Source organism: Mugil cephalus, chromosome 6 (assembly GCF_022458985.1).
Source record: "Mugil cephalus isolate CIBA_MC_2020 chromosome 6, CIBA_Mcephalus_1.1, whole genome shotgun sequence".
Classification (NCBI taxonomy): domain Eukaryota; kingdom Metazoa; phylum Chordata; class Actinopteri; order Mugiliformes; family Mugilidae; genus Mugil; species Mugil cephalus.
The window spans coordinates 16,900,075-16,911,148 of NC_061775.1; the positions used below are offsets into that span (position 1 = coordinate 16,900,075).

Sequence of the window (11,074 nt, forward strand, 5' to 3'; positions counted from 1 at the left end):
TTGACTCTTCATTCAAGAAAAAAAAAAAAGTTGATTAGCTTTGTGTCCAGGTTAGACTGCTATGGCCTCCGGCAAAATAAGGGTCGATTTGTAAATTTAATTAACTGGTAGAACAGATGGCAGCTCCTTTTGAAGCCTCTGTTGTTGCCCTAAGGAAATTAGGTTTTAATTAGAAACAAGTGAAGACGTCAAATATGATGTATACTGGCTATTAAGCATCATGCACCTGATGTAATACGTGGCGGACGCTTCCTTTACAGGATTTTAAGTCATTGCCTTGTCATTGTTTGAGTTAAGATTGAAGAATCTATCACTTCCAGTTTTAGGAAAACCAAATTAGTTACTTGATTCATTGTCAGGTGGATAAATTAACATCAGACGCCCTGATATAGCTTGCTTCATATATATACATATATACATATATATATATATATATATATATATATACACATATATGTGAACAGATCCGTTTTCTTCCAGGCTGAAATGTTTTAATTGGACTGTGAATTAGGATAAAGCTTTTAAAATTACCGAAACAAAATTCTGTTTCCATTTTTTTAAGTAACACCTCACGCCCCCAAACAGTAGCTGAATTCGGCCTCCTTTATCTGTTCCTCTGGAACCACTGGTTTTCCTGATAGCTGAGGTCTACTCTTTATCGCAGAAACAAAAGTTACGGGCGACTTCCCCAAACGGACGGCCCGGGTCGTAATCTGGATATATTTGGTGCTCCGTTTGTGCTAAAATTGGGGCCATGTGTGCCTGGATGAAACTTCAGATCCACAATCGCAAACCTACAGTTCTGCAATAAGTCATGTTCGGTGCAAAAACACTTATATCCAGTTCAGTGCAAGGGAGAGAGAGAAAAAAAAAAAGAACTTTGCGGACAAATCATTTCTGATTGTTCTGCAACGTTGCCATAGGGAATGTGGGCCGTGATTAAAAACAAGCAAAGATTGAAGCTCTGTTGCCAAACAATGGGTCAGAGCTGGTCACAAAGGTTTCCTCCAGCGCAGCAACATTCATATACTGAGCTGATGATTCAGCAAGCTGACTGACTCTGTAGGTTTGTCGGCCTGCCAGGTAAAGAGAAGGTGAACAAAATAGGGATAGAGTTCTCTAAATATGAGCAAAGTTGTGTGGAAAAAGAACAAAACTGCACAATGTCGAGAGTGCTATTTGGGGAAATAAAGTTTGGGAGCTGTTCTACAGACCTGAGAATAAAAGGAAAACGTGCAGTAACAAAAAGTGTGGCCGTTGAACATCTGTGCGGTCATGTGCTCTCGTAACTTCCTTTAATCATCGGTGGTGTTGTTGAGTGCTTCCCTTTGTGAAAATACACTCCCGCAGCCACGTTCGTTAGATCTTCTACGACGCCGCTGATGAGACCTTGCACTCACCGGCGTGAGTCATTCAGAGACAGCTTTAAAAATGGACACTTTTGTCCCGTAGGCTCTTGTGGCGGAGGAGATAAGAGACGGCGCGAAGGCCTTTGAACCGCGGAGCTTCAATGACAACTTCAGCTGACCTTTTATTTGCCTCTCTGCATCCAAAGCTGCCAATTCATCTCCCCTTCCCTAGCAACCTACCAGTCATCTCCAAATTCACGCTCTCGTCTTTGAGCCCCTACGTGTGATGTTGCGCCCTAATCACGCTGGTCTGATGTCCCAGATTTTTTTGTTGTCCCTGCATCCCGACCTGTCGCTGCACCCTCCCACTCCCCGTCCATTTGCATGGCAACCCTTTAGCGGGCCAGCTGCTGCTGCCCTTTTCTTTCTTCATGTTGAATTCTAATCATTACTTTCAAAGGAAAGCGTCTCTAAAGCTCCTTTATCGAGCGTTCGCACTGGGAGGAGGCAGGCCGCCGTTCAACACCCACTCAGTCTGCTCCTCTTCTTCTTCTCCTCCTTCTTCTTCTTCTTCTTCACACTTTAGTTCTGCAAATCAGGAGCACTTTCTGTAACCTGCTGCTTCAAGTTTGGACAAAAATTACACATGCGAGAGGAAGGTAAGAATCACCTGTAGTAGAAGGAATTTGCTCCAATACTGTTTGTATTTATTAAGGAAAATAATTAAAATTTAATTTAATTAGTAGTTAAATTCTGGCTAAAAAGCAAAACAAGACAGACAAACAGCACTTAGAATAATGAGATTCGCTCTCTTACAAGTTATAGGTTCACGTTAAAGTCATGAATTATGTAAAGATAAATTAAGGTGTTACCTTGGAGTATATTTACTCTGGTGTGTTTAAGGTTAGACATGTGTCGACAAAATTAGGTGATTTTTTTATTGTTTTATTATTGTTATTATTATGACATCTAACATTTGTGTCTGTGGATATAATTTCTATTATTAATTTGATTCATATAATGATCAACATCAAATAAAAGTGAATCCACTTCCTAATGAATCTTAGTTTCAGTACTAGCTGCTTGCTCGCTATGAGCCTCTCGGCCTTTCTGATTTCCACGCACAGCAAACAAACATATGAGGGAGGGGGGTAACATCTGCTTTTGACAGATTGTTTTATATTCACAACCACCTAAAAAAAATCTGAGACGATTGCTTTCATAGCCGTGACAGTTTGGCGCCAACAGTTACTCCGTGAGCAAACACAGGAGGAGGATTCGTGTGCTCAATAATGTTACATTTAATTTAAAAATCACTTTTGTTTAGATTAAAGATTTTTGTTATTCAGGATTTTATACAGAATCAGAAAAGACTTTATTACCAAATGTTCTTGTACATATAAGGAATTTGCCTTCGTGTTTGTTGCTTAAAAAATATAGAATGAGATACAATAAATTGTAAACATATATACACTAAAATATACAATATATATATATATTCACTGTACAATACAGCAAAAGGATCATTAACAGTGGGATGGTGGTGGGTTTGATGAATGACTATGTTAAGTATTATGACGTTAAATGACACACAAGATTTTAAAAGACCTTATTTCTAAAGCAGAATAACATTTGTTTCTTTGTCTGGTGTTCAGTGGTGGAAATCCACTAAGGAACGGCGCGCATTTACAGTAGGTGCTTTACTCATGTATTCACATTTCCCCAGTTTTTTAAATTCTGATGCAAATTTTGCACTTTTTATTCACTCCACCTATGTGAATGCTTTGCAGTCTTGGATTAATAACAATAAATGCCAGACTGCCACTTGGGTACAGCGCATGGGGAGACCCAATTTGGGGATTAGGTGCCGGTTCAGCCATAGGTGCGGGGGCATAGCAAACCTGTGCTGCTTCTCTAGCCACTGCGCCACAGCTTCCCCTGTATAATACATAATCAACAAATAAATAATATGTTATTGACAGGTTAAGATAAAAAAAAAAGATATCAATTCTGTTAGAAATCTATAATAATAATGAATTAGATCTGTATTATCTTATATTTTAAAATGTACCTTCCGAAATAATGAGAAATGAAGTACAATCTAATCAGGGGTGCTCTATCATTACAGGCAGGAGACAGGAGGCCCTTACGTGGCTACCTTTTGGTACATTTGCAATGAGAATCCTAAACCCGTTGGATGCACTACAGTGTATGGACAATACGCGACTACTCGCCTACCACAGAATCCTTTAGTTTAGAGTTCAGTGTCTTTTTTTTTTTTTAGTTTAGACTCCACCAGAATGTTTGACCATCACTGACTTTGATACCTGAATAGTTGTGCTTTTCCTCGTGTCAAGTTTTGAACTTTGAATTGAAATTCAGTAAATCTGGGGAGTTTGTCTAGAAACCGATGACTGCAGAGTGAATGCTGATCTGAATAATCCAAGTCTGTTACGCTTTTTGTTGACATTACGAATGATCTTAATGTGGCGTCATTTCAGCGCCCCGGTGATGTCATGAGGTTGATTCTGGTCAAACCCACCAATGCGACGCGACGCCTTGACTCAACTGGGGAAGTCTTCAGCGATGGGGATCACAAACATTGCGTCTCAGGAGGTCCGTCCTCTTTGACCAAAGCCCCCGAAGGGAACCATGATCTGTACTCTGGAGCCTCTGGAGCTGAAACATCCTCATTCCCACAGGAGAAGAGTCTGTGCTGCGTTTCATCTTCACCGCACCAAAGATCCAACGGGATCCCTCCTCCGAGAGGTTCGGCCCAGATGTCTCCACTGAAATCCAGAAACCTAACCTTATCACAGCTGAGCGACGAGGACTGGCTGCTGCTTTGTGGCCAGGTCAGCGGCGTAGAAGAGGATTCAGCTTTAGAAGGAAGGGCAGGGTTCAGTGTGGAACATCCAAGCCACAAAGACAGATGTAGCTGTCCCTGTCCTGATGCCCACCAGCATTCAGAGGCCTCTAGTTTTGAACCACAGTCGGAACAGGGAACGGTCCCGGACTGCCTGTCCAGAGCTAGAAACAAGAGAAGCCTCTCATCTTCACAACACACTTTCTCAAAAAACACCACAATACCAACTACTTGCCAGGTTTTACCAAGGCTAACAAACCAAAGAGATCCGTTGAAACCTGTAACAAACCATCCAAAGGATAATTTTATGCCTCAGTGCACTGACCAAGAAGGTCGAGCCGAACCGCACTGCAATCATCTGAAACTCAAAGACAGCGGTCAAGCAGCATGTCCAAATCTGTTCAACATTCCTCTGAGCTCCGTCGAGTGTGCCAAGGCAAATCAGAAACTTCATAAAGAGCCTCAGCCCGCTGCCGGAGCCGACGCCAACTGGCGGGAGCTGTTTGGTAAAGAGCCTCTTTTAGTTCAACAATGTGCAAAGCAAGACTCCCACTGCTCGATAGCAGGCGATCAGACCGGCAAGTCGGCTGGAGACGCGTCCATTGTCCTCAAGTGCCACCATCTCACTTACAACCCCCTGACCAGCGCTCCGTGGGTGAAGAGGTCATCAGCACCTGTCAGTAACAAGAGTCCTAACTCTTCCTCCATCAGCCAGTACAGTTCACTTGAGAACCAGGAGTTAGTAAAGGAGAGAACCAGACAGCGACAAAGTCAGGTATGTGCGTTTTTTTTTTGTTTTTCTGACATTTTTAGATGAATCACATAGTTGGACAACTTTGTCAAACTTATTTTATAAAGACAAAGTATCATATTGGAAGAACACCACCATCCTGACATTAAAAGGTGAAGGAAAAGAAGAACAGAGGATGTTTGACAAAGAGACTGATGGCTTTGATTAATGCGCCCGATAAGACAATTCCTTTTTAATACTCTATGATACTTAGTCTGTGTCCACTTTCCTTTGCAGACAAACTCTCAGCACCTCAGTGGATCAAAGCTCTCCCTTTCCAAACACACTCCTCCACTTCCTGACGCCGTAGAGACCGACATAGCTAACGGGGATGCACTGAGGCCTCTGGGCAGCCACGGCACCTTGAGATCTAGTCTCTCGGACCTCAACTCAAGCCAGCAGCCTCTTCAGCTTCTTCACAGCGCAATCCTCGAGGACGCCTTCTCCAAAGTCATCAGAGAAGACTCCAGTAAGACCAACAGCGAAAACCTGACCAGGGAGGAAGGTAGCGTGCCCCAGAAGAAGACCAAGGACATCAGCTACCGGCTGGGCCAGAGAAGAGCTCTCTTTGGGAAGCGCAAACAGCTGAGCGACTATGCTTTGGTCTGTGGGATGTTTGGCATTATTGTCATGGTCATCGAAACTGAGCTGTCGAGGGGATTTTACAGCAAGGTACAGCAAACATGCCTAGATATACAGATATACAACAGATGGGTAATATACAGCATGTCCTCACAATGTTCATGTTTGTGTTTCCATTATGTACAGGACTCCATGTATTCATACGTACTGAAAGGCCTCATCAGCCTCTCTACTGCTATTCTTCTTGGACTCATCGTGATGTACCACGCAAGGGAGATCCAGGTAAGAGTAAAGGTCAAAGAACCGATGTGTGTTGGAAAAGATATAAGCTCGAGTGCCCAGCTATTTCCACAGCTTCTGGATGTGTCTCACAGCTTCCTTCAAGATAATCATAACTTGCTTACATTAAGTTCACTTAAGCATATCTGACTCATTGGGTGGAGTTTATTTATCTGAGTTGCTGTAGATAAAACCCTTGGCTTGGACAAATCAACTAAAGGATGGTTTTCCAAGCAATTAATCTGCTTAACCTGGGACAGGATGGTTATAGTTAAAACATCTACGTACGTATCTATTTCTAATCTCACATTTTAAAGTATCTTTCTACCTTCTCTGGTAGAAAATGATGGAACGTGTATCACCATGTATCAACATGTCTTCAGTTCATAATATGCAAGAATTTTCAGATAATTTAAGCATTGAGCCATGGGTTCAGTCACCACGTATGTAACATATGTTTGTCCCATCAATAAATTGTTATTTAAGTAATATTTATTTAAATGAAAATCTCTTTAAATCACTTTAAATGTGTTGTATTCTTATCTTATGTGCTGGTGCCATGGGTCATTATGGATGAAATGCATCTAATATTATAACTTTAATTTGACAAAACATAAACATCGGTGTTAAACCTGTCACCCTCACAAATGACAGACACAGTTGTTTACTCTTCAGTCCATGCGTGAATAATTTCTTTCCTCTCATTCTCTCCATCAACAGCTCTTCTTGGTGGACAACTGTGCTGACGACTGGAGGATAGCCATGACCCTTGAACGGATCCTCTTCATCATGTTGGAGCTCCTCGTCTGCGCCATCCACCCAATCCCGGGCCAGCACGTCTTCACCTGGACCGCCCGGCTGGCCTTCAGCTACACAGCCTCGGTGGCCGACGCCGACGCCGACATCATCCTCTCTGTGCCCATGTTCCTGCGCCTCTACCTGATCGGGAGGGTCATGCTGCTCCACAGCAAACTGTTCACGGACGCCTCCTCTCGCAGCATCGGGGCGCTCAACAAGATCAACTTTGACACCCGTTTCGTCATGAAGACCCTGATGACCATCTGCCCCGGCACGGTCCTGCTGGTCTTCAGTGTGTCCTGTTGGATCATCGCAGCGTGGACTGTACGCGTGTGTGAGAGGTGAGGGGTCTTCAAGTAAAAACTTGGATCAGCTGAGCAAACACACACCGCTTCTCTTCAGCTGTAACATCTGCAACATCAGCTGCTGGTACATCCAGGTGTCATGTCTCAGCAGGTATCACGATGCACAGGAAGTGACGAGCACCTTCCTCGGCGCAATGTGGCTGATCTCCATCACCTTCCTGTCCATTGGCTATGGAGATATGGTCCCTCACACATACTGTGGGAAAGGGGTTTGCCTGTTGACAGGAATTATGGTGAGATTCATTTTGATTTGGTGTGATGACAATATGGAAAAGAGAGATACATAAATGATGTATTTGTATTGTTGCAATACAACAATACAAATACATTATTTGACTCCCACTTTAAAATGAGACGTTTTGCTAGAGGTTTGACTTTTGTTCAATAGCTTGTGGTTTATATAGTATGCATGATGTAGTGCATACCCCCTAGGGGGTCGGCAGAGGTACTACAGGGGGTTTGCTAAATCTTTGGTTGATTCGATATTTTTTTATATATTTTTTATTTCCCCCCATAAATTTATTTAAATACATATATGAATCCTGTGTTTTTTGGTTAAGGGACAACTGGAGGCAGGACTCGTTATCTTTCAGTCAGCAATTCACTCACCCACCATTTGCCACAGAGCGTCACACTAGACCTGTCAATCTAAGCCTCCTGTACAAAGTAGGCCCCACCCCTGTCGATGCTTAGCCAATCATGAGGCCACATATTACACGCTGACTCTGTCAGGGTCCCCGCAATTGGCCAAGAGCGTGTTCAGTCCACGGGTGAAATCCAGAAGTAGGCTGCAATATTAGCACAACATTTAGCTATGTTTAAAGTTAAAACTCGAATCTGTTAGTTATTTTCTTTATCTTATATTCTTGTATATATATCTATCTCTATATAGATCTCTCTTAATCTCGCTTGATATTGAAATTATTGATTTTAAATGATTAATTGATAATAATAATGTATATTTATAAATGGGCTAGTCCGAGTTTAATATAGAACACATATAGTAGGTAGGGGGTCCCTACTTCATCTCTCCACCAGTCTGGGGGTCCTTGGCCTGAAAAACGTTGAAGACCCTTGATCTAGTGGTTTTAGCTTAAGCAAGCACAATGCTAATCTGTTCTTCTTGTCAGGGAGCGGGCTGCACAGCCTTGGTGGTAGCTGTTGTTGCGAGGAAATCAGAACTCACCAGAGCTGAGAAACACGTCCATAACTTTATGATGGATACGCAACTCTACAAAAAGGTCTGTCTACAAACAGAGATGCAAATCCATTGAACTTGACTTAAGTTTAAACAGGAGTACAATTTTTGCTCTTTGACCATCAGATGACGCGACATGAACGTCCTGCTCTGCCATTTCACTATTATTCCTTCCACAGATAAAAAACACGGCCGCAAATGTGCTGAGGGAGACGTGGCTCATCTACAAAAACACCAAGCTGGTGAAGAAGATTGACCACGCCAGAGTGCGCCACCATCAGCGGAAATTCCTGCAAGCCATTCACCAGTAGGTGTCAATTAATCATCACCAGGGCATACAGGGTTACGTCCTGCACCTTCCTCCTTTTGTAACTTAGATTTAAATTTGCGGCAGGATGTTTATTCATTCTGTCACATGAGTTATGATTTAAGTTGTTCTCAAGACACACTCTACGGTGCGTTTATTTCTGTTGGCACAAAAGTGACTGTGGTTCTGGTTTTCGACTCTAGACTGCGAAGGGTCAAAATGGAGCAGAGGAAATTAACTGACCAGGCCAATACAGTCGCTGATCTCGCAAAGGTTTGTCTATGCAGTGTTATGCTCAGATTCCACAGACTGTCAAAGCAGAACATTAGGGTTACTTAAATAGTGTCTGTTTTAAGCCTTATTTCATGCTGTTAAAGCTCTTATTACTCATTTTGTTAGAAGTTCATTTATCAATAGCTCAATTACGATACAAAAAATTTAACCAATGTGCAGTTTCACTTTAATTTGACATGGGGAATTATAATTTGTAAAAAGTATTCTTGTGAAGTGAATTTCCACATTTAGTAACATATGCAGTGGCCTTAAGATAAAACTTTAACTTGACATATTATGTAAACTTAGTTTGGAATAATTCGGGGAGAATTCATGCATCACTTCATCTGAAAGTGAGATCAGCGTTGTCAGATGTGTGCACTGTCTCCGTGTCGCCTGCCAGACTCAGAACATGATGTACGATCTGGTGTCAGAGCTGCAGCATCGAAGCGGGGAGCTGGACCGGAGGATCGTGGCTCTGGAGGAGAAGCTGGACTCCATCCTCGTCAGCGTACAGTCCCTGCCCGTTGTGCTTTCTCAAGCGATAACAAAGCTGCAAAAGGATTTCCTGGATGACCTGGCTTGCCGTGTGCACTTCCTGTCATCTTCCCTGAGCTCTGAGTGCTGTTCAGTACCGGCCAGGCAGATCTGTCCAGGATCCACCACGCCGGAGACACCGTACAGTTGATAGGCCTCGCTCACCTGTATTGTTTTTTTTTTTTTCCTCTAACTTTTTTTTTAACTTGGAAGGATTATCTCAGCATGCACTTTTCCTTTGGCCACACACTGCTGCTACACATTCATGCCGTTACACAAATTCACCCCTGAGAGTTGCAGGCGCACATTGATCAGCTCCAGCGAGAGAGGAAGTAGTACTGTCTGGGGACTTTAGAGGAAGGGAAGATCATTATCCCTTCATTTCCTTTGCCTGGAGTTTCACAGTTGGTCTGAGGACTGGGTTTTCAACCTCATAATAGGCATTATAGATTTTCAATTAAACTGTCATTGTGTCAAACTGAGCCAGTTAATTCTAAGGTATTGAAACAATCTGAATCAAATAAATGGGAAAACAGATTTTGTTTTTGTAGAATTTTTGCTTTCAAACCACCACCAGACTTGTAGGATTTAATTCATAAAATCTATTTGTCTTTTAGCTTAATTTCATGCATTTGTGGAACTTTTAAAATAAAAGTAATATTTTTACTATAACCACTGATTGTAGATAAGTAAAGTAAAAATACAGGAATTCAAGAGTCAGGAATGAATTCAACTGCTGCCTGAGGCAGAAATGTGAGACTGCAATAGGAGCGTTGATTGCTGAAAGTTGACTCTACCTTGATGAAAATGAATTAGACACTACTGCTCGATGTTGGAAATTGCACACAGCACCAATACCGAATGAGAGAAATATGAAAAGCAGGGCAGTGTTAGACCGGGGCAATAAAACAAGATTTGAAACAGCTGTGAGTTATGTAAAATTAATTTCTACTTATTTTTCCTCACCAGAAGAACTTTACACGTTGTCTTTTAATTGTTTGTAACATACAAGTAAGTGTACATTTCAACAACAACAAAAAAGCGTTTTACGCAGAGTTTTAGATTTCCATTATATTCAGAACAATGATGGTCTAATACCAGCTGCGATTTCAGTTCTGCTCTTTTAATTAGATGTTTAATTTCAATTGTTTTACTCACATTGTTGATTTTTCTGGCAGATTATGTCTTTTGCAGATCATTTAATGGTGTATTGCTTTCATTCATTAGGTCAGAAATGGTTTGTTTAGGCTGATTATTGCCTGTATTTATTCATGAAACCTCTTTTTAATGTCACCCTGATCAGAACCTACAGATTATTATTGATTATAATTATGTTTTATTCTATGTTCTGTATTTTTTTTTTCTTTGTCTGTATGTGAGAAGCCGCAGTTGTATTTTAGACATTACGGACATACATCATGTCTCTCACAGCTGATGTGCACTTTTGTATTTTATTTTTTAATGGACATACTTAGCAGGTTTTATTAAATCCCTGGCAATGGAGACTTTGTTAAGGACTATTTTCTGTTGATCATCAGTCAAGTTTACGTAGCCCATTTTTCCACATGTAACTCATGTATTTGTGTTTTTAAATAACAGCCTACAGAAAGATCTTGGTTTTAGGAAACTGTAGAAAAGCTGAGTCCACACCAGCTCTCGAGAAACCCTTCTTGGACAAACAGACAGATTTATATATTTTTATTTGTTATAAAATTATTACTATAATGTCA

At 41.5% G+C, this 11,074-nt stretch overlaps 1 protein-coding gene across 1 annotated transcript; it reads left to right on the forward strand.

Moving 5' to 3' along the window:
- The first annotated feature begins 155 nt into the window (after positions 1 to 155).
- Positions 156 to 10,523, forward strand: kcnn1b (potassium intermediate/small conductance calcium-activated channel, subfamily N, member 1b). Its single transcript, XM_047587401.1, has 10 exons — positions 156 to 2,008; positions 3,851 to 4,990; positions 5,243 to 5,677; positions 5,774 to 5,869; positions 6,587 to 7,005; positions 7,121 to 7,262; positions 8,160 to 8,270; positions 8,407 to 8,534; positions 8,738 to 8,807; positions 9,211 to 10,523. The coding sequence occupies exons 2-10, from the start codon at positions 3,866 to 3,868 to the stop codon at positions 9,493 to 9,495; spliced, it is 2,811 nt and encodes a 936-aa protein (XP_047443357.1). The 5' UTR covers positions 156 to 2,008; positions 3,851 to 3,865; the 3' UTR covers positions 9,496 to 10,523.
- The last annotated feature ends 551 nt before the right edge of the window (positions 10,524 to 11,074 follow it).